Source organism: Hylaeus volcanicus, chromosome 6 (assembly GCF_026283585.1).
Source record: "Hylaeus volcanicus isolate JK05 chromosome 6, UHH_iyHylVolc1.0_haploid, whole genome shotgun sequence".
In the NCBI taxonomy this organism is placed as follows: domain Eukaryota; kingdom Metazoa; phylum Arthropoda; class Insecta; order Hymenoptera; family Colletidae; genus Hylaeus; species Hylaeus volcanicus.
In genome coordinates this window covers 24,962,110-24,986,163 of record NC_071981.1, presented here as the reverse complement: position 1 = coordinate 24,986,163, position 24,054 = coordinate 24,962,110, and the positions used below count along the sequence as shown (strand labels likewise).

General features: G+C 39.8%; 1 protein-coding gene and 1 long non-coding RNA gene across 6 annotated transcripts in view; one reads left to right on the top strand and one right to left on the bottom strand.

The window, feature by feature from the left end:
* Positions 1-42: 42 nt before the first annotated feature.
* The window catches only part of LOC128878487 (uncharacterized), a 49,429-nt gene continuing 25,417 nt past the window's right edge, over positions 43-24,054 (bottom strand). The window contains exons 2-7 of one of the 5 annotated variants that reach the window (XR_008457414.1): positions 19,962-20,114; positions 17,055-17,195; positions 15,902-16,016; positions 15,013-15,200; positions 8,616-8,709; positions 7,816-7,957 (exon numbers count right to left, since the gene is read on the bottom strand). Coding sequence is in view for 2 of the 5 variants with exons in the window: in XM_054126729.1 (XP_053982704.1) it covers positions 7,800-7,957; positions 14,974-15,200; positions 15,902-16,016; positions 17,055-17,195; positions 19,962-20,114 (794 nt within the window). In the remaining 3 variants the exon portion in view is untranslated. Of the gene's footprint in view, positions 7,958-8,615; positions 8,710-11,139; positions 11,274-14,973; positions 15,201-15,901; positions 16,017-17,054; positions 17,196-19,961; positions 20,115-24,054 lie in introns of all 5 variants that reach the window. The other 4 variants (XR_008457413.1, XR_008457415.1, XM_054126729.1 and 1 more) reach the window with 4 other exon arrangements.
* Positions 12,800-15,881, top strand: LOC128878493 (uncharacterized). Its single transcript, XR_008457419.1, has 3 exons — positions 12,800-13,408; positions 13,845-13,962; positions 15,251-15,881. It is a non-coding gene; the product is annotated as an uncharacterized LOC128878493 (long non-coding RNA).

The window sequence follows — 24,054 nt, the reverse complement described above, 5'->3', positions numbered from 1 at the left end:
GCATGTCCAGGTCTGTGAGGTGGTAACAAAGAGACAAGTTCGTATAGTGTATTAAGTTTTTATTAAAATGAATTCGAAGAGTCAGAATATAATTAAGTTTCAAATACAATCGTAATAGATTATGAATTATCTGTTACAAGCTATAATATGAAATGTATAATATAAAGGTTACAAGGTAGACTAAGCCGCTAGTAAAATAGTGTGGGTAGTATATTGCCAAAAATCCAACGATATTATCCACTTTCGTTACATACCAGGACATTATAAAATATTTGAAAATTGAAAAAATTAGAGGACTCGCATACGTTTTTACCCGCACCCATCCACGCCATATCTAGGAGATCGCTATTCGCTATTACGTTATCCTCGCGCGAGTTCGTCTAAAATGCTGCCCCGTACGGTTAACTCGTAATCTTTTGAAAAGTACGTCTCCGTAGATTCGCAAAGTTGCTGCCTAAAGATCGTATCAGAGATATTCTTAAAAGTTATCGAACGCAGCGCGCAATTATAGAGAGCTTAATCTTACCTTAACGCGATTCTTCAGAATCGAAGCGGTCTACGGTTTCACGAATTTACCTTGTTTACATCTCTGTGTATATTATGTATACATACGCATATTTTCATACGTGTATATAGTAATCTGTTTTATTTAGACTAATTGTTAAATCGAATCACAATATTTCACGCGAATCGTCTACGATCAAGTGGTCGTGCTTGCGAGACGGATCAACCTGGGATCCGTACATCCCTTTGCGGTCCAGACTTTCCGATCTCGATACATTTTCATCGATAGGACGACAAAAGGATACGTGCCTCGCGAACAACTTCGATAAATAATAAAGCGCAAAAAGGTGTACGATTGGACGAGAAACTATCGTCTACTAATCTTGTCCTTCGAATTCTACTAAAGCATTTCGACGTGCGCACACGGCTATGTAGTCCCTTGATAAAGCAAGCACTGGCAAGGTGATTACAATAACTCGTTAATATCTGCGTGTAACAGGAAACGGATACTTGAGCTTAAGGGTAACGATCGCGAACGATCGCTGGTCGCGTTAATTCAATTAAATTCAACTAGACGATATCGGGTGCTGGATATTCAAAGTGTATTCGAGTGAGTGTATTTTGTGACGTGAAATTCTAGCAAGAGAAGAATTAGAAAAAGAAACTCGTAAGGACAATGAAAGATCATTTTCGTTTAGGATGATCCACAGAGGCACCGTCCTCCGATCTTCGTTTCTGAACCACCAATTGGTGGGGGGAGGTCGGCCGGGGGGTGGGGGGACTGCGTCGACAAGGTATCGCGTAATTTTGATTTTGTGACGTTTGTGTTGCGTCTTCCGGTTTCGAGGAATCGTTCCATCGTGGGCGATAGTTGATATCTTTTCAGATGTCAAAAGTATTGCGATTTAAGTGGTCACGGTGTGTTTGCCTTTATACGATTTATACATACACGTATATTTATTTAATTATCATTATATATATATATATATATTTATCTTGTATCGTTACGGAGGGCTCCTGCGGAAAAAAATATGTATCCATTTCGCACGGGAACGAGAGGATAATCCAAACACTTCCCCATATTTGAATTACCGTATCGTTCGTTCGCGTTTTCGCAAGGCGTCGCGGATTCACGGTGGCTCGATCTTCGTGGATCTTGTCGATTCTCCGATCGGCACCGGTTACAAGAGGCATCTCAACCCTTCGCGGACGGTCATTTCGGGGCAAGACGCGCGCGTTGGGTTACACGTATACACGCAAACAGACGTCTACGGGTGTATGTACGAGTCGATCGTTCGCAAAGGGTTAAACGATCTCGAGGTTCAACAGTTACGGATTCGTCGTTGGGTGATCGATGGCACCGAAGAGTCCTCCGACTCTCGTGTTCGTGGTTCTCTCGTATCTCTAAACCTGATGCGAAGTTTGCAAAGTCCCTCTTCAAAGGTCGCTTGCAGATTAACGTACGGTTTCGTGCGGTTCCGGAGGAACGTGAATTCCAACCCGTGGAATCGTTGTACCTCCCGCGCTGAAGTATAAAACGAGCCGAAGCGACTCTCGCCCGGTTCGAGTGACTCTCCGTGCGCGTTAGCAAGGAAAGAACGCGAAAGGGGATCTAGCAGGAAAAAGGAAACGAGATTTACAATTGTCAATGTTCTCCTTCGGATTGATTATCGATTAATCGTGGAGGTGGTTTGGCCTCCACGCGTAGGTGACGCTCGTATCGGAACGCGAGGACCAGATTTTTGTTTTTCCTTCCACGCAATTAGAATAGAGACGTACAAAAGTGAGCGAGTGTCTTTGAGTGATAAAGACGAGGCACCCTGCTTGTGTTTCTTTGTTAATATAATTTTTTTTTTTGTGTGTGTTTTCTATCACAAGGGCGGAGGGAAACTAACGACTCGAAGCATCTTAATAATATATTCTATGTATATATATATATGTGTGTATAAATGTATACGCATACTCTAACGATTAACGTTAAACTCTAGTGTCTTAAGCGGACGATTACTTTCCATAGCCGTGTATAATTATATCGAAGATTGTTTCCAATGGACTTGACAACGTGGATCATCGCGAGAGGAAACGTTCTATCCGGAAACGGAAACCTTCCCCGAATTTCGTTCGCGGATCAAGACCGATCCCTCCTCGTCTTCGAAACCTCGTTAATTGAATATTCGACCTCCTGCTCGATCGCATCTGCGTTTCTCTAAATCATTTCTATTTATTTTTCTATCCTTCTCTTCGACTTCATCCATTCTTCGATCCGCCGCAAATTTCACCCATCCAGAGACGGGCGAGGTTTCAATCGTACGACACGAATAAAAGCAACCTCCAGCAATTCATTCGTGGCCCTTACTCGAACAAATATTTTTGTTCGTCGTGGAATATTTCGTTCCAGAACGTTACTTCTACAATAGAAACTACGACATACCGTAATTTTTCGTTACACGAATGAACAGTCGTTGATCTTTTATTCGTTAGTCGAATGGCTTCTCTATTCGTCGTGAAATATTTAGTTCTATAATAGCGGAATATATGACGTACCGTAAACTTTCGTTCCAGTGACACGAACGAAAAGCCGTTCATCTTTTATTCGTTATTCGATTAGCTTTACGCGTTCGAATACGAATTTTCCCTCGTCTCTGGTCGCACAGAGGCGATCGTCGAGAAGATACTGCTCCTAAGTTTTCTGGTCTAAACGCTACCAGTGCTGTACAAGTGGATCGTTTTGTGCGAGGAGAGGGAGAATTAGGTGCGGGACGACAACAGCTAAGCGAGTCGCTTACACGTTAGTTTAACGCTAAGATAATTATCCTCGGTAAATGTTAAGAATAGTAACGATGACGGTAGCGAGAAGAATCTGTCGTAGCTGTACGTTGCACATAGATCACAGAGTGGATACAGTCGCTAGGCATTCGAAAAAGTAGTCTACAAATAGTGCAAATAGTGCCAAGCCTAGTTTTATATATATTTATATGTATATATGTATATACACATATATGCATGTATATATATATATATGTATGTATGTACTTATTTTTTTTCTTATACTGATATTTATATACGTATCTATATATTTTGTATTTAATTAATCTCATTTCTTCGCGCGAACACTATACACGCGAGAGCGCAGGCACTAAATTGCTGAGATACAATTGTACCGGACTATCGATGATCTTCATTATTCGCTTGGACTCGACGAAATGATATTTCTACGTGTACACGCGCGCGCGTGCGATCTGTGTTTATGTATGTACGTGTGTATGAGCATGCGTAGATCGACGTAAGCTATCGAGAACGAGATCTTGTGCGATTAATTAGGTAGCCAGTACGCGTTCGATACGCGTTTGGTCGCGCTCTCCATCTACGTTGAAATCTCCCGAGGCGACTCCATTCACCTTCTTCGGGAATAATTCACACGTCGACATCCAACAGACCCCTGCCTAGCCTCAAGCAGATTTCGCTTTTCCCAATACTACGTCTACTCGGCGAGCATGAATTTTCCGTCGAACGGTACAGAATAATAACAGGTATCGAGCGATCTTCGAAGAAAGTAATTCCCCTATAGCAATTGCTGCTTGAAAGCTACAAAAATTGTCCCCGGGAGAGTCTCCTTTACGAACTTTTTACCGATAAGATATTCGAGGCTTTTACGGTTCGGATCTTCATGGTTGGATACCAACTAAGGCTTCTGGGTGTATCCGTTGCTCGAGTTATCTGCAATACGAATCGTCCGAGTATCTCGCTCAAACACGGTTACACTCGGAAGTCTCAGTTACCGTCCAACACCGAAATAATCATTTTCAAAGTTCGAAACCGAATTTCACGTAGGAGCGATCTCTTCGGGTCCTCTGATATAGACCGAACGATACGGTAGACGGAAACGAATCCTAGGAATGAGAAACGAGTCGAGTGTACAGTACAACTATCTCGTTGCCTAATTCATGCGGGATTAGTTGTGTTATCGTGAAACAGATAGAGCTACGACGGTGCTTAAGTACCAGCAGAGATGGGCAAAAGTTCGCTCGAATAAAAACCACTGTGTATTCGCAACGTTCGTCCGATGCGAAATGTTTCATTTCACGTAGTTCGAACGACAATTTTGAACGAAGGAAACTAAGGATCTCTGCGGATGTTGGACTAGTTCCGCCCACCTCTGATTAGTAATCAGTGATTACGACGCGACGGCGATTGGTCGCCGTGTTACTCCCAGGATGTCGGTTTCAAACACTTTCGTCTGGTCCCTTTCGTGTTGGCTTCTCGTGAAAGCAGTTTTTCGACGGCGAGAACGGTTGGTTCTTTCTCGTCGATCCTTTGAATCGACCTTTTTAGAAGAGGATCCGCGAGCACTGGCCTCTTCGGGCGGTTCCCTCGCGATGATTATATCGTATTGCCCTTTCTTCGCGTCTTAACGATTCGCGCCACGATATCAGACCAGCTGACGATTTCTTTAAAAATCTTTCTACGATAACCCTTCGCCTAATACACGATTGCCATCTTTTAGCTCTATCCAACCGCCCGTTTCGATCCACCCTTTTAAAGAAGCTGTCGTTTAGAAATCGTGAGATTCGACGCGACGTTAGAGGTAAAAGACAGAACGCGATAAAGATCATCTTCCTGGATGCTCTGATCGATACCATAGATCGATGGAGGATCCACCGCCATTTCGTCCTAGCGATTCTGGACTCGGAGTATCGATTCTCACTATCGATTACAAAATACGAATTAGGAGTAAGTATAGAATTAGCCACCACGATTATCACCGGATAGCAATTGGCTTATTTTGGTTACTGTGTAGTCATTTCTCAAGAAGATCCGAAACGTGTTCTTTCAGTGGTAAGATTTCTCCGACGAGATTTCAAATCTTCTTAAGAAATGATTGTGCGCCTACCTAATCTTCTCAATATCGAGTATTTAATTCGAGAATACTTACTCGTGGACAGTTTCGCATGATTTTCTACTTCTTCGATTTTCATACATGTTTGCAATGATTAAAAAGTAGACGATGAAATAAATTCGACACACAGGCTCCTTTCGCTGATTCAGCAGTGAAAAGGTTAACCCTCGACGGTTCAAGTTTTTAACGCGTTGGTAGACTGCCGACACCGACTTTTCTCACGAATGGAAATTACGTTGATTGGATTAATCATAAAATGCCCTCGTTCGTTATTAATAGCGAAAACTTACGAGGAGAGAGCGTACGAAATTCGTAACGATTCCTAGTTTATAAATCACTCTACATCGATCGCGAGTAAAACAAAAACACTCACACATCCTAATTCTTTGTTCTAATTGTAATTATTGTTTCATATACCGTACTCGGACCGTCAAGGGTTAAACGAGCCAGTTACCCTATGGATCGTTTTACCACATCGTTTACCACATCGAAGCGATGAATGTTTACGAAGTGACAATTAGTTCGAAACGCACGCTACTACCGTTTCGTCCGAAACGAGATTGCAAACGATGCGAAACAACAATGGAGGGACGAAGTTCGTGTCTTCGAGTCGATATCAAACGAACAAGTTCAAAGACGCAGAGGTTGTGCTTCGCAGTGATCGATGATTCGTAAGACTAAGCATGTATAATATACTTTTTTTTGTCGTAAAAAAAGATTACGTTTTTCTTTCTCTGTCTTTTTTTTTTCTTCTTTTCTATTCGTTTTTGTTTGGATGCAGCGGAATCCGAAACGATCTACGAGAATTAACTGCAGGATTACATTTGAGATTCTCGATTAAATTCTACAGCTCGTCGACGCAATTGAACGCGTTTCTTTGTTTCGTTTTTTTGTGCAAAATTACTCCGATTATTTTCGCGCGAATATATTCATCTAGATTTGTTGCGATTAACGTCGTTATGTTTCGTCGTGTAGCTCGCGGTAGCAATTTATCAAAATCACACGCTCGAGCGTGTCTTCTTTTCTCGAATCAAACGTAAAGACGACACTAATATTTTTTATTCACGTCTTCGAGTGCTCTCTTCTTCTTCTTCTTCTTTTCTTTTTTTTTTAAGAAGAAGAAGTTTCAATTAACTCGTTGAGTGCCACATGATCTATATATGCGATGATAGAGCTTTTCGCTAAGAAATTTAGAAAGTCAGTTCTGAAAGTGAGTTCAAACAAAATATTTAGATAGAATTCGTGAATTTCGATGCAGTTGGAAGAATAAATACTACGACAAGTAATAAATCGTGTAGTTTTCAATTGTTTCAGAATGAAATTTTAGCTTTGTAGAAGTTTCCACGTATATCAGTCTAGCAATCAACGTGTTAATTTGAACCTTGTCCAATTTTCTCCGCTTTACTCGAACGCGAAACTTAATAATGATTATCTCGGTAAATAATGATTATCTCGGTTGTAACGTCGCGTCCTTCGATTCTCCAAAAATGAAATCGTTGCCAGGAAACTTGTCGTTTCGTTAGGCGTAGGTACAGCGAGTAACTTTAATATCAGGACACCTCGCAATTTTCACTTTCTTGCTTACATAACTTCCTTTATAATAATTAATAAAGTAATTAAGGTACATATTGTATCAACATAATATAGGTACCAATGTCATTTTTAAATAACACTCATTTAAGGATCGTTACTTCCTGATAGTTATAAAAATATGTTTAATCGATCATAGTTACACGAAATTGTTTACCGGGACTATTTTACATATAATTTTAACGATGTTATTAACAAATTTTTCTCCCTCATAAAAAGATTCATAAGTGGTATACGCTCGAGCGCAAGTAGGGAATCTTACGATACCATAAACTAGCTGCTAAAACATCTTCTGAAACTAAGCCTAGCATCTGCCAATACCATCTTTGATTTTAGATAGCAGACAGTCGGTACACGCACTATTATTTTATAAAGTTATTAAAATATTGTGATAACGCGAATATTGGACTTGTTAATGCTTTAATATACCTTGATTACTTTATCCTAGAACAGAGAAGTTTTATAGCGACAAACTAAAAATTGTAAAGTGTCCGAATATAAAAGTAACTCGGCGCACATCGTTTCGAAAACAGACGCGATACGAAACGCCTATCGAATACGGTGATTGGCAACGTCCTCGTCGCCGCGATAAATGTCGAGAAATTGATATCGACGTGGGACGAAATTGCTAGGAATTTCACTGTGGAAAGAACAGAGGGAAAGGAATACGGAGATTGGAATTTGTACGTTGTTAAGAGACTTTTTAAATTGCCTCGTGGACGATCCAGACGATCTACGTCCTCGAGCGTCCCTCGACGGTCGTTAAAGATGGCGTCGAAGGAGCCGAGGAGGACTCTCTCGCGCGGATCTACGCCTTGGCATCGAGAATTTCCACGGTGACGTTGTCCAACACGGTTTCCGTCATGGTGTTCGGCTGGTTAGGTGGCGACTTGTTTGATTTCGTCGAAACCGCTGACGCATTCCCGCTGCTCCCGCGACTTCCGCGCCGTGATCCTGTTCGTGACCCTGGCGACAAAGATTTTCTTGCTAAAGTATCGCGTGCTTTGGCGCGACAGCGCTTCGACATGACACGAAAAGCCGGAATAAAGTTTAAGCACGAAGAAACCGCTATCGTTCTGAGCAGGCTCTTTTGTCACGGTTAGAAAATGTTACAGTGGCGGTCGTGAATTCGTCACGAAGTAGAAATCGTAAAACGTTTCGTCTGATACCCCTTCCCTTAGCACAGAGGATAGTCGAACAGTAAAGGGACTTCTTCCTTCGCTGAGAAACTTATGCCCCGATAAATCAAGAATTTCTGAATTCAGAAAGATCAAATATTATAGTAACTTTAGCTTTTCGTTAAGGATTTACATCGATTCGATCTCTTGGAAAAAAAAAGTGTACTCGGGATTTTCTGCCAGTTCCTCCTTCTTTGACTTAGTAATATTTGTCTTGCGAAGCTGTATTTATGTGTACCCTAAAGGAATAGTTCTGTGGTCAGTGTAGCGTACTGTATGCGTCAGAATTGATGTGCTTCGATTTTAAATGTCATTTATATTTGGTATAGCAACTTTTCTGTCAACTATGCGAGACTCTCTAAGTGTGATAAACTTCTAAGATACCGTAGAATGGTAAAAAATTGCAATGATATGGACAAAATTTAGAGATAAAGGTGAACACTTACGTCGTGAAAAATCATTTACTATTCGCTAACATTTTCGACCAACCATTTGTGGTCATCTTTATCTTCATTCCTCATCTTCATTCTTCGTCTTCGTCTTGTGGCACATTAAAGAGAAGAGAAATATGTAAATTATATAATGAAGAATCGCCGAGCGAGAAAAAAAAATGTTCGTTTCGTTGGATGAGCCGAGACATAAAATAAGAAATGAAAACGGTGCTATGGATCACGACCGTATCGTTAAAGGGTTCAAATTCTGTTACGTTATAATTTCAGTCCCTCTCAAACACCGTGTACCCTCGTCGCTTTAATTTCATTCAAAACTTGATCTAATTTGTTCTCCCGTTTAATAATTCCTGCACTTTATAATTTCTCGCCACATCCCCCTCGCATGTAGGAAAGAGGATCCTCCGCAACGTCAATGGCGTATAACCCCCTGGGGTATTATGTTTTATGATGAAACTTCCCGAGTATCAAATTCTTCAGAAATTTTTACATAGTCCTCATTCTTAGACTAGCGTGTACGTGACGTTAATCATCGTGTACAATGCACTAAATAAGCTCGCTCTGTGTATAATCTTCACGTATAATCATCACGTGTAATCATCACGTGTAATTTGATTAGTTTCGTTTTAAACTCGTTTCGTTTGAAAGTTCCTCAGTATATAATTTACAAGGTTTTTTTACTTTTTACCGTGGGTCGTTCTGTTTCGAAGGTTTTAAAGATGATTACAAACATTTGGTCGAAAACAGGATAATGTCTTTCTTTTAAACATTTAACGTTCGATAATGAATATAATATATTTTTGTTAAGATCATTAATATCTTTTGTAGCTTAATATGGTCTTGATATATCCTTCAATTGGAATCGATAGATTTCAATAAATTGACCGTTATGCATCCCAATTCAACAAAGATATTTAAACAAATTTAAGATACACGATGTCGAGGTTACTAATAAGAAATAAGACAAGAAATGAATCGATATCGAAAACAAATTACAAATTTTCACTGTGATCAATTTCAAAAGTCCCTTTGCTTTTTACTTTTCTCTCGTTCCCGTGAATTTTTCCCGGTGTTGATACTCCATTCAGTGAAACGTGATTGTGCTCCGCGCGCAAAATATGGCTACGGATAACGATAACAGCAACCATTTCTTCCCCCTTCAGCGACAAAGCATGCCGACGGTGTTCTTCTTACACTTTTCTTCTTACAATTGGCATGCAAGAATATGTAACCCCTCAAGTATCGCGTATCAAACCGCCACTGTATGTGCACGCGCATGCAATTACCTAATTCTAGAAGTGCTTGAAAACTCGAAACTCCAAAGGTGTACGAACACTCCGGCGATCGGGTTCACCGACAAATGATATAACGCGAGCCGAGTGTAACGAGGACCCGTTAATGAGGAGGCGATACTCGACGAAGGTTACGTGCACGACTTGTTATTCATTTCCGGTGAACTCGATCAATGGATGTACCTTACCGTGTAAACCGAGTCAATCGACCGAGTTGCATTCCTTTAAAATGCGAACTGGTCCCTTTGAACGTAACTACTTCAGAACTCCGTGCGATAATGTAAACGTATCCGAGAGCGCGGGCGTCCATTGCTGGCCGCCGCGACTCGTCGAAATTCACGCACTATGCTAACATTTTTTCATCGCTACTAACCGGAGGAAATGAAAACGAACAGAAAAAAAAAAATGAAAGAAAATATTGCCCCGACTTTGCTTCGACAATCGCGAAGCGTTGCATCGCCTTCGACGCGGTCGTCATGTATAAATACGAGGAAAAACAATCTGAACTGTCTCGGGGAAGCGAGATGTTCGCGTTTCGACTCGTTTGTCTCGAGTCTTCTTCTTCACGGGGGTCCCGTGTAAAGAAACGGGACTAATCTTTTAGTATGCAGCGATTCTTGCTGAGTGATTGTTAGGGGAAAAGTAGGAGCTTTTTTATTTACATTTCAAATTCGCACGAAGAAATCTTTGTATTTGGCACTCATGAATTGAAATGATTGGGTAAAAAGATAGTTGTAATAATTTTACTGTTTCAGGTTTGATCCTGAAGATGACTCGAAGAAAACACGCGAGTCTAAAAGCAAACGAACGACTAGTCCAAGACCGTCCAAGTCGTCTTCCTCGCGTTTTCTTAGTCCCTCCCAATTTCATCTAACCGTTTCGCTGAACGAATTACATCTACGCCTCGCCAATGATCTATGTACGATCTATATTGCCCTTCGATCGCGATCTCTACGATGAAATTCGTCTGTACGCAAGCAACGATCTTTTACTGTAGCAAGCAACTATAGTCGTGATCCTCGAAGACGCTAGGTAGAGGAAACTCTGGTCTATCGGTAGAACTCACAGGCTCGAAGGTTTGTCAAAAAAAACTCTAGGCTCGAAGTTCTGACGTATCCGAAAGAGGGTAAGTACCATAACGGGGCGATATGTACAGAGCACACACAATACGCTACGATACACCGTAAATAAACACTAGAATATTGACTTCGCAAGAAGACGAAACTTACCCTCTTCGAAGGACGCGTCAATTTGAAAAGTTTTTTTTTACAATAGAGCACCTCATAGGTCCACAGTACATGATAATCAAGATTTAACGGTCACAGACGGGATCATTAAACAGACTACTGCTATAGATGGTCGACTGCAAAGAGAGTCAAAATCCGTTAAAAGAGAAACATGATTATGGCGTTTAGGATGCATCGTTCTGGCGACACTTTAAGGAACCTTATTTATGCTATTTGCATCGCCGTATCATTCAGACGTTTGTTCGTTTTAATTATCTACAAATACTGTTTAAATTTTCTTGGAAATATAAGTTTCGTTTGTGAATTATTATTAAGGATTACAAGTATTTATCCCTGTTCGATCTCTTCTACATTCTATTCCAAAAACTCGTTTATATATCGTCTGGTCATTTTTCTGGCACCAGGGAACCTTTCCAATTAACAGCTTATCCAACGAATCTAAACGTTCTCTAATTTTATTTTGGCACCATTTCCCTACCTCCCTTTTCGTACGCGTCATCGGTATAGATTCATGAGTTTCTGCATAATTTGTAATTCCTTTGGCCAGAATGTAACGGAATATCTAGTTTAATTTCTGATATCTGAATCGTTATTATACCAAGATTTATAATTGCCAAAGGCCGAATCGTTATTATTCCTTGGACACCGTAAAATATTCGGTCACAACGATGCATCCAAATGTAACACATCAATCTCGATGCACACTCGAATAGAAAGTATCAGCAGTTATGTATCTACCCTCTTGGCAGGCAATTGTGCATGCGAGAAGTTCAGAAGGATTCTGCGTTTAATAGGAGGATTCTAAAGTAATAGATAGTAGGCAAGAGTAGGTAGTCACCTACTTTATGTACTCGTATCTATATTATACATATATGGGATGTTCTACGGAAATCGATATTACTGGAAGAAGAGGTATTTTTGGTGACGGCTAATTAGCCCGAGGAGTATCCTCTTCGGTTAATCGACATCTGCCAATTACAACGGTTTCGTTACAAAGGGGCGCAAATCTTTACGACGAACGTCATCGTCCAACATTTCTCAACGTCGAACAAAGTCGAATCTCTCTCGTCTCATCGTAATTAAACGTGAAAGCTATTCTACTATTCTACCGAGATAAAAATTCCAGTAATTAACCATGTACCAATCATTGGAATCTGAACAAAAATGAACACAAATTGGAGGTTTAGAATGTAAAATGTAAAAGTTGATTGGGATGATCTAGTTATGATTTAAAGTAGCTTCTTTCTATTTTTATACCGTATTCATTTTCTTATTAGCCCTCAGGGGCTGTAGTTATGTTAAATCGTAGCTACAGTACGGGTTTAGCAATCCCGAGGTACCGAGCTATAATAGGAGGATCAGAATTATGCAAGCATGCGCAAATACAAAGTAATGTAAAGTAAGAATTAAATAAGTATAAAGAAGAAACAAATGTAAGACTAGATTAAGTAAGGTATATTAGGTGATACAGTCACGTTACACGACTTTGCACCCTTATAAATAAAATTTATTCACTCTCTACTTATTACTAAAAATCTTTACTAAGAGAGAAAATATTGAACATGGCGATTCGCATCGACGAACCAATAAAACCCAACAGACATTGAAATAAATATTTTTTATTTTTGAATTTTAATTTTGACGAGATTAACGAATTTAAAACAACTCTTAATTACGTATATAATTAACTGTTTGCTTTTCAAAGGCACAGTTTGGCGCCGTGGGTGGTGTGTACTACACCAGCGCCATTACGGCGACATACGGAACCCACAGAACCCTTTCCCGCCTGTAATGCCAGTATTGCTTCCAGTTCGCGCATGTGCATCGAAAAAAATTAAACGTGTAGTTCTGTAACTACAGGAAACAATGCGTGGTCCAAATTTTTTTATTCTTTTATCATTCTTCGGGGTGATTAAGGGTACCAGCTTTATGATCGTATTACATACTTTATTGACGCAAAAATCAGTGCGCATGCGCGAGCTGGAAGCATACTGGCATCACAGCTTCCCGCCACTTTCCGCCATTATGGAGGCAAACTAGACGCCTACGCGTCCGTTTTTACAGTAAAAGATTAATTATGTGTTTAATCATGTGTGATTACGCGAATACTTGTTTAACTTTGTTTGCTAATTTCTAATTATGACCGAGTTCAACAGAGAGAGAGAGAGAGAGAGAAGATTCCTGATGATTTCCCTTGGTTACCAAGTATGAAAAGTGTAGAGTGGGTCTACTTCAACGGTGCTCTTTTCAGGTAAATGAACTTTACTTCTTATAGATAAACGAAAGACAATGAAGTGGTTATACCTCAAAAGGATACAATAAAAAAATCAGATTATGTTGAATATATAATAGAGAGTTTTCTAAATAGGACTTTAAGATCTTGTTTTTCAATAAAACAGAAATGATGTGCAACCTGATTTTTTTATTCCAATTGAAAGCACATGTTGTTACAATTTACGTGAAAGATGATGTTTAAGTGTCCACCATAACTATGCTGACAGGTGTATTTTGTTATCAATGAACAAAATCCTAAAGTCCTTCTTGGAAAGTCCCTTATAGTGATAACTTTGAATTACATCTCTCCTCATATCTGTCTATCTAACTTTCTTGCATCAAAAGTACTAGTATTTTTGTTGGCCGATGTGTTCAATATTGTTTCTCACTTTTTAACATCTTTTCTGTAATAGGGTAACACGGTCAATCAGTGAATGGAAAGATGGTCAAGTGGACAACAATTCTTGATGTCGGCAGGTATCAATGAGTGAATATTTTGGCCATCAGTAGCATTCACATGAAGCATGTCTGGTGAGTTTTTGTCTGATAATATGAGAAAGAAATATTGAAATGGAATTGTACAATGTGATCTTTGCATGAGAAATAAAAATAATATATACATGAATCTTAGAATGAATAGTTCTCAAGCTGTTTGGAAAATCTAATTTCATTAAAGTAGAGAGTTGAAATTACTTCCATTAGTTTCAATGCATTTGCTGATGCTTTTACAGTAATGGGAATCAAAGAAGAAACTTTCTTCCTTATTTTCACAAGTGCAATATGCACTCTTGAGTGTTCATAAATTTGATTAAGTACACGTAGCTAGGTATTCATCAAAATGAGAGGAAAACACTTAGAATAGTTGCTGCAACGAATAAAATTTTCCCTTATACCTAGAAAACTACAGATTTCTAGGTTCGCATATACCAACATACTTTAGTGCTTATTTTGATGACTACAGCACGTACTTAAAACAAAAACCACTAACTTTAGTACACATTACGTCAGTTTCTTTGACAAATATTTTTTCCAATGGTCAACTACTGGTACTTTTACCTCGCTCCTCGATTACGAGTGTCTCAAACAGTAAGCTGTTCCCGAATCAACAATCAGATGGTAGCTAACAGTATTTTCTACTTCGCGAACACGTGTTTACCTTGAATATTTAATGGAACACACATGGTTACCGCTTCGAAACCACCATAGAACGCTCCTATAACCGCGAATGTAAGTTGGGGTCGGATAGCAAGATTCTTTTATTAAAGATGAGTTGAAATGGGGTTGGTAATTCACGGAGAATACTGTTGTACCAAATTCTGAGACTAGTCAGGGAAAAGGAGAATCGGAGAGTTGTCGATAAAAATATAATAAAAAATAATATCGTCGATTGTAGCATTATGGTGTTCGGCAAACACGTTGAGGCGGCTCGATTTCCATCGAACACCCGATATACCGGCGCGTAAAAGAGTCGCTTGCTTCGTTTCAACAGGACACTGTATAACAAGTTGCTTGCTTAGTAAGTGAATGAATAAAAACCCGTACGGCTCACTCTGTGCTGTGAGTGCTGAGAGTGTTTCGCACCTTGCGAGGCGTTTGGCGAGTGGGCGCGTAAGGAGGCCATCGAGGGTTGCCTCGAGGGAACCCGTACGCTCGCCCTTGATCCACGTCTCTCTTGCGGGTGCAAAAGTTTGTTCTCCCTCAGCAAGGACACGTTCATCAGACGAGCGTTCGGTGTATTAAAGATGGTGCGATTCTCGCGCCAGCGAGCTCTGAAACACGTTCAAAAAGAATGAAGTCTGCTGATGTTTGTTTGTTGTAGATTGTCGTCGGTTTGGAACATCAGGCTGAAGGGCTGGATAGATGGGTACGTCAGTTGGTAGAGCTTAGCTAACGATGGGACTGATAAGGAACATTCTTTAATTGATATTCTCTAGTTATTATGAACGTTGACACACAGATTGGGCCATCAAAAATAGTAAACATACATGTATATATTTTTGTATATTAAGACGGTTTGTTTCTATTTGATCGATCCGTGTGTATTGCAATATTCATTTGAAAGAGGTCACGATACTTTGAGATAGAAACACAGGATGATGAAGAATAGTTATTCAACAAAATAACTGATTAGAATTAGAATTCTATTAGAATTAGAAAATTGTTTTCTTGGAAAGTTGAGTTTTCGCTTACACAGTCTCCTCTATTTGCAGCCTTTAATTATGGCTAAATTATTTCTAAAAGGAAAGGCGTTTCGGAATACTAGATGAGGACTGGATAGATCAGTTGCTAGAATAGGATCCGGGGAAAGGAAGATTCATATTCAAAAAACAACATTAAATTCACATTAGGCACGTGACATTAAATGTCGATTTTCGAGTGCAATTTCCATGAGAAGTAGGTCGTAAACTCCCGTTACGAGAATTGGTAAGGCGAAGAGTCACCGTGGAAGATATGCAAATGGTTGGCTTACTTGCTGAAAAGCCTAAGAACGACGCAGATGATGATGAACATGAGAGCCATACCGACAAGAACACCAATCATCGTTGGGTCGACGTATTGGAGATTGGGTTCCTCCTTCTGCTCGGCTGAAACAGTATATATCAACGCCTCAGTAATAGACTCAATGGCGTACATAACAATTACCATATTCTTTACTGCAAGCGATAATTTACTTGAAATCTCATATCCAAAGGGATATCGTATCGTAGAGATATCGATACTACAAATTCCAATACGTAATTCAACATTTTCGCTAGTATCTTTTCAAAATTCACGGGATGCACAGTTTAAGGTGAAAGCGTACGTGTTTTGATTGCATTTGCCCAGAATTCTCTCCAAGTGAGATACTTGTTCAATAAAAATCTTTAATATTTTATAGAGTAGCTCCACGTAGTTCATTAATCTTGATACGGAGATTAACAACAAAAATGTGAGACTTTTTCAGGGTCGATTCCTCGTATAAAAAGAAATCGAAAGATCTTTTACCACTTTGCAATCCGAAGGTTCGTTAGTTGTATAAAAGCAATGAAAGTTCGTTAGCGTGACCTACGGCGCGCGTCATTCGCGTCCCAGTCAGCTGTTCGCTGCCGCCTATCGACTTGCGAGACACTTGACCAGGCGTTCACGCCTGCAAAAACATTGATTGTTCATATCTTGACAATGAAACCTTGGATTAAAAAATGGAAAAGGACTTTTAGACTAATATTCTCTTTTTTAAATATCTCCAAAGATTATGTACAATTCGTCCATCAATGTTAACGCGTAGATGACTCTCAGTAAAAGTCGTCAGTTGCAACGTGCGTCACGTTACGGTCCTTCGCATGTGCCCAAAACAAGAGTTAACTATATAATGCTATAACTGCTATACATTTAGCAGTTTTTAACCGTGAAATCGGGTTCCACCGTCGTTTGGGCGAAGTTCAGCCGTGCGTCTTAATTGATCGCAACGAAGACAGCTGACGAATTAATGAACTCCGCGAGATTGTAGGCCGGAATTCCATTAACTCGAAAACGTCTCACTCTCACCGCGAGCCGTGCATCCCGGGACGAGAGTGGAATCTCATTAAAAAGTGCGACGCGGAACTTGCTCCCCTATTTCACGCCGCCGTCCCTCTTCTCCTTACCGACGCATACTGTCAGGCCGTCCGGCTGTGTTACAGGGATCTTCTCGAAGATGCAAATGCAACGTCCGTCTCTGCACTCCGTTTGGCTCACCTTCGCCTCGCATTGCTCGTTAAAAAAGCACGACTCGTTCACGTTCGCCGCTGCAAAACAAAAACCATTAACGGCAACTCGTGACTCCCGTCGTTGTATTCGAAACGGTTCTTTGTTTCTTTGTCGTTGTTGAAGCGCGATTCTTTCAAAGTCGTTGCACAGAGTTAGTCTGGAGGCGAATCGAATTCCTACGTAGGCTGAGATTGTCGAACGATGCTCGAAAGATGGACGAGTTTTTATTTTTATTTTTATTGGTTGATTAAACAGTAGAAGATTGCAGTAGAAGCAATCTACCGTTCAAGGTCGCTAGGGATTACTATACCGTCACGGTTTACTAGGAACGTGACTGCACGCTGCAATCTTCGAGTTCTTTTTTATGTTACATTTACATCTTAATTTGAAATCCGATAGTCCCGACACAGATTCTTACAAAGCGAAAGAGTAATTAAGTTGAAGGCATGGTTATGCATGCGAACAGCTATTCGTGTTGAGAAAAGTAATTTTAGAAATACCTATTATTGTGTTGACTCGTTGATTCTTATGTCAAGAAATTGTTGATGTATAGTTTTTGTACAAAAAGATTGTAAGGAGATGCTAAGAAGAAATCTATCGAAATTGACGACCTCGTAGACGTGACCCTCTTCTGGTAAGCTCAATTTCAGCGTCATTCATATTCAACGTTGCATCAGGTTCAATCAGACTTTTCGATCCCGAAGCACCGAATGAAATTTCAACCCTAGGATTTTGTTCTCAGTTCCCTCGGACATAGTTGTACACCTCGCCGCGTGGACTTGTAAATTAAGGAAAGAGGGTCGCTTCCCACGACGAACGTTTTCCATTTCGCGAGTATGCTACGCGAATCGATACCTTTTGCAATTCTCATAATTGTTTCCATTTGATCTGTTTTCAAATTTATTTTAATTATTTGATACGGAGGTCGAGAATATCGTAAGATTTTTCGGTTAATACTTTGGCACCGTTCTTATGGAATCTGTCACAAGTTTCCTCTCTTTCATCCCGAGGTCAACTTCTTAATTTCTCTGTCGAGTTTATCTCGCCGCGGCTCGACAGATACTAGACCATACTTCTTAATATCGGCCCTGTCGAAGAGTTCCGTTGTTTTCCCGTAATCGATACCGTTCCGTCATTTAAAACTGTTCAAAGACCTTATCGAGAAACGTCCCCTGATCCCAGCTTCCATTGTCCCAGTTTGAGGCATACAAATTTCTTTAAAAAAATCACTGATGCTTCTGTCGCATCTGTCAAGCGGAAAGAATCGTTTACATACGCTGAGATGTTCAAAAGAATTTCGAGATACGTTATTCGTAATTAGTACACGAAATAAAACTTGGGAAATTTTAGAGGTCGATTTAAAGTTCTGAGAATATTAATTTTAGACTAGTAAGTTGTACGGGCAACTGAGCAAATAAATATACTCTTCAAACTGGAACAAGATACATAAATTAAACGAATTAAAACGTTTTCTACGATCGTAGAATTGAGATTAAAGAAGTTTAGCGAAGGAGACGTTTTTGATTTGAATAATTCAGGCAATGGGGCTGAATTATTCCGCCGCGTCTCGTTTGGAATGGTATGAAATTTTAGACAAAATAGGTTAGCATCGGTAATATCGCGGACCATGGTGGAGATTGAGGGTTGTCGCGGCGAACCTGATCGACTGATTATCTACCCGCACTGTTCTCGATATATCGACCATGAGCTTGGAATTAGAGGAGTGGCTTAGCACCGATCGAACTGTAATGTCCTGCTAGATGTCACACGATCTTGTGTAGTTTTTCATTGTCATTCGAGCATCGATACGTCGAGATTCGTACAGAAGAAAGTTACACATTATTTGAATATTTTATTGCTCTATATTCGATCCACAAAATCCTACTTTTGGAAAAAATTTCAATCGTCCCGTAACGTGATTCAATCTGACCTCAACGAGAGCCATGAATTTTCTAAAAAAAATCACGCGGACGTTCGTAAAAGAGAATTTAATTACGACCATTCCATCGGTACGGGAAGTATAATCCGATTCGCTGAATTCGCTGTTCTTGCGTTTATCATTCCTCATGACGCCTCCGACGCCCCGAGACCAATAAAAGCATGGAGCCTCGTTTCGATTCCACGAGAGAAAGCTATAAGCAGCCACCCTCCGACTTTCATATCATTCCGATCGTAAAAGTCGGTCGCAGTAGAGGGAGAAATTTCGATCCTCGGACGTGACTTGGCCGAAGCCTCCCGAAAGATGTAAAACGACCTCTGTCCCTGCGTTTTAGCGTTGTTCATTTTGTTATTTAACAGAGTTTTTCTCCCTCTTCCCCCTAGACCGAGTGTACACGATAAATTATTTATCGGGCAAATACTGCGGATTTAATTTAATCCTTTGGAGTGCGGATATTTATGCATTTATGCCGGGTGTAAATATACGAGGATACGTAGAAATGCATAAATATAGTCAGTTCCATAAACATTCGTACCCTCTACGTCTATTGGAGTGTCTAAATTAAATGACGATTTTCAAATAAATGATTTAATATATAGTTATGTAAAAAGTTGTCTTCCGAAGTGGTAGAATTTGTCTATAATAAGCACGCGATTAAAATGTTAATTCAAACAAATTTCTAGACATACGGTAGGAATACTTGCGAGATTGGCTGTCTACATAAAATATAACAAATAAAATAGAGAAAATCACGAGACGTAGGAAGAGAAAATGTAGTTCGATTTACGTATCTGTGCTTCGTCCGCATATAGAAAAATATACGAGATCCTTGGGTTCCGTCGCGTTTGAAAATATACTAACTTACGCTGTCCACATTTGTCGATATGATTCGTAGCCTCGAATTCCTCCTTGCAAGCACACTTGCTTTTCTTCGGCTCGCAGTATGAGCCCGCGAAACCGCATTCGAGATCCTCCACGCAATGGTCGCCGAATTTTTTCGTCCCTCTTCCACTTAAGTCTGCAACAATCAACGCAAAACGAAACATCAATCGACGAGATAAAATTTGGAGAAATTGGTTCTATGAAAAATTTCAGAGTTGAGATTCTCGTTCCTTTTATTACAATTTTATCTTATTTTTATTCCCCTGTTATTGTAAATTATTATTTTTATTAATGTTTTTATTGTTTTGATAGATATCATTACAGTACATACGTCCCATATATTCGACATAATAAGGTGTCGAATGTATACGCTTTATTTTTCGGTCGACTCCTATATTATTATATCGTAACTAATAGACAACGATTTTAAAAATATGTTTCTCGACTTTGGTGTCATTAAATACATCAAGTATTGAAAATTGAAGGAAAGAGCGTATTAAATATCGAGGGAACAATATTCTACCCTTAAATCTATCCTTGGCTAAGGTTACTTCATAAAATAACCATTTCAAAAATAACCAAAATTATAAAAATACCACCTACCCTTCGTCATCCGTAGTCGATACATTTATACAACGTAGCTTATCATTCCGATCGCTAGACTGCGGATTTTTATGCATTTACAGGAAATCTAAACGTACAAGAAACTATAGAATGGACGTAGTAGTAAATAATATAAAAATATCGATAGTAAAGTTCATATTATAATACTCGCAGAGTAAAATAAATTCCTATTTAGGTTCAGTGTTTGTAGGTACGTTCGCAAAGATTTTATTTTGCATAAAGATCCGCAGACTACAAATCGCTATCCGCGATACGCGTATCCGTTCAATGTATCCACGGAAATTTATGCGAGTCGCAAAGTAGCCATTCGCCAGCGTCGTGATATAGGAATTCATGTCGGAAGAAATTGCAGAGTCGGCGAAGGGGACGAAACAACGTGCTCCGACGATCGTCGCGGGAGCTCCGAATTTCCGTTTCTGACCGTATGAATAGTTTAAACAAGGGAACGTAATCGCGTATTGAATTTCAACCGATAAATCGCCTTCGAGCCTTACGACGGATACACATCCCGCAACCCCGACCGTAATTCACCCCTACGGTCTGAGCAAATATATCATCCGACGCGCTCACCCGATCCCTCGTCGCCCCTGCCTATGACGAAGGGTTTCGCTCTGGTTTTCGCGGTTCCCGGTGCAGGTGCTACGTATATTTACATTTCACGACTCCATTCGTTGATGTTTGCAGTCGGCTACGAAGCTAATTCCGCTGGAAACTTCGCGCATCGACGAGCCATTCATTATGAACAGATGCGCGAAAGCTTTTATACGCGGGCCTGGGTACTTCGCAATGCGAGTCTTTCCTTTCACTCGTTTTGTTTAATTAAACTAATTTGGACGGGTTAAAAGGTCGCGTACGTAGCAAGGAAAAATGAGACGTTTCGGAGATCCTGCGAAATTTCAGTATTTGTGATATCGATCCTGTTAGGTGTACGCGAGAGGCGTATTATTCTCGCGGATGACTTGCAATTAGAATTCAGCAGTAGCGACGTATCGACACTAAATCTACCGACGTTCATTTGTAATTATTTCTACCGTGATCGAACGAACGACTAGTCCTCTAAAGACGCTTTTTTTCAATCAAATGCAAAAAATATTTTACGCGAAACTAAATTCAATAACGGATGAAACAATTGTGTATAATTCCGTAGGCTATTAATAGTAATCCGTAGTTAATTCAAGTAACGTTGTTCCGAACTGTTATCTATGTTTTAGAAGCGCACTCGACGCCATACGCCAATGCATGTCCTTTGAAGTTTATGAAGCTTCGGAATGAAGTGTAACGAGTCGATTGTTAGTCGTTGCGCAGCTATCTATCGAGAGTTATAGCGTTCCGAAGAATTGTGCTGCATTGCACCATCGTTAACATTACAGTCGAATCAAACTTGATTGGCCGTTCAAGGCTGTATCCGGATTTTTCGTTTTACAGACGACCGCCATATTCGGTTGAGTTACTCGAGCCAACGACTGCTACTTTCTCTAATGCTCCAAAATTGCCATCACCGGCATAAATAAATAACGAAGTAAGCGTAGGTCAACCTATCTTTCCCCACCCCTTCTTTGTTTTTTTTGTTAGAATCTTTCTACTTTTTTCAACTCATTAATTTTTGTTCAAGTATAGAGTAATTTCTTATTCACTGCAAATCAATAACCTTATTATCCGCACAGTTTCACTGAACTCATTTTCGTATCGATTTTATTCTATTAATATTAATTGTATTAATAGATATTAATACAGGTTTACTTATTAAATTTATAAAATTCCAAGGAGCGTTAGATACACGCAGTGGAACCGTTGCGTATTACTTGCACTATGGATTACAGTATTAAGTTTTCCGACGAGTTCGTGCCACTTATTGTTCTGCTATTCGAATTAACACGTGAAACATACCTTTCGAGTGTAATTACTCTCTCTTTCGTGTCATTGTATCGTCGCTACGAAACTTCTGCAGTGTCTTTTATTAAATACAAACACAAGCCGTGGCGTATGGAATAATCTGACGGTCTTTTGTTTTCCAAAACGAAGGAATTTGCAAGTTGATGAATCGGATCGAGACGGAAATTACCTGTCCTAAATTGCAAAGACGGCACCCGCTCTTCGTCCAATGATAATTTTTCGCTCCTCCAACGATGTTTACTTTTAAACGATATTAAACCGTTTCGCCCGATCCCGACCTAGTAGCTGCGCGAGAAACGCCATGATTACGGCACTTCATATTTTTTTTTTTTCCTTCCTTTTTTTCTACACCCAACGTGTAATTAACGCCTCCCGAGTGTACGCTCGAAAGTTCAACAGACCGTCGGGGCGTTAAAGAATTTTAAGGGGTCTGGTTGACGCTGCGAAGGCGGTGACGGCCGTTTGGCAAAGTCAAGGAAGCAATCCTTTTTTACCCAGCCAGAGACCCCCAGCTTGATTACTGCATTGTCAGCGCATAATAGCCGTCTACTCGAATACGATCGTATTCAAGACTGGGAAGACGAACTTGCTGCTCCCTTTTCATCTAGAATGCGCCACGACGACGATTTAGAATCACGCCCCCACCAAAACGGCCAAACGAACCGTGAAATGTTGGCAGTGTTGTTGCTAAACTTTCCCTGGTATTGGTCTCCAGAAATTATCCGATTTTCCAGCTTTTAATGCGCGAGCAACTGGACTCGCCAATTGCCGTCCTAATCAGAACTTGCGTTATCTACGGGAACGCCGATTGCTGGCTAGTAATTGCTCGGATATATTTACTAGGACTCTATTTGGCGTGCGTGGTACCCGGAATGTTAATTGCCGAAGCTTTTAATCTAATTGAAGCTGGATCCATTTGTAGAAGCTTGTCCCCGTCGAGTAATTGACATTTTCTCTGAACGTACGCGACGAAACTGGATATGCCATTCCCTGGTTCAATATTTGTCTCGTAATTTTTGATCAAATTTAACGGAGTTAGTTACATTTAATCCATAAATGAAACTCGATATGCTCCGTAGAAATTGTTGCATCGAAGTTAATGATTTTCTGATAAGTCAGAAATGAATAAACGCACATTTTTCTTTTTTTTTTCTTTTTTTTTTGTATTTAAATGGTATCAATGGCTTGCATGTATTAATCAGCAACCCAAATTTCGTCTGAAACAACAGTCTGATAACATCTGAGATATAAAACAAAACAAAGGTCAACATATTATACATACGTTCGTACATGCACACTTATACTCGAATATGCACATCTATATTTTCGTACACAATAAAAATAAAAACAAAGACTAAAATTCCATTAATTTTTTGTTGTCTACACAATATTTTAATTTAATCACATATTTAATTAATTCATCCATTTATCGAGTTGTACATTAATTCGAGTAGGTATGTTTTTAGTCGTCGTTATATTATAGCCAACTGTGAAAGGTTTTGAAATAATCGCGATGTAGAGGTGGTACGCACAACGACGACTCCATCGTGTTCTTATAA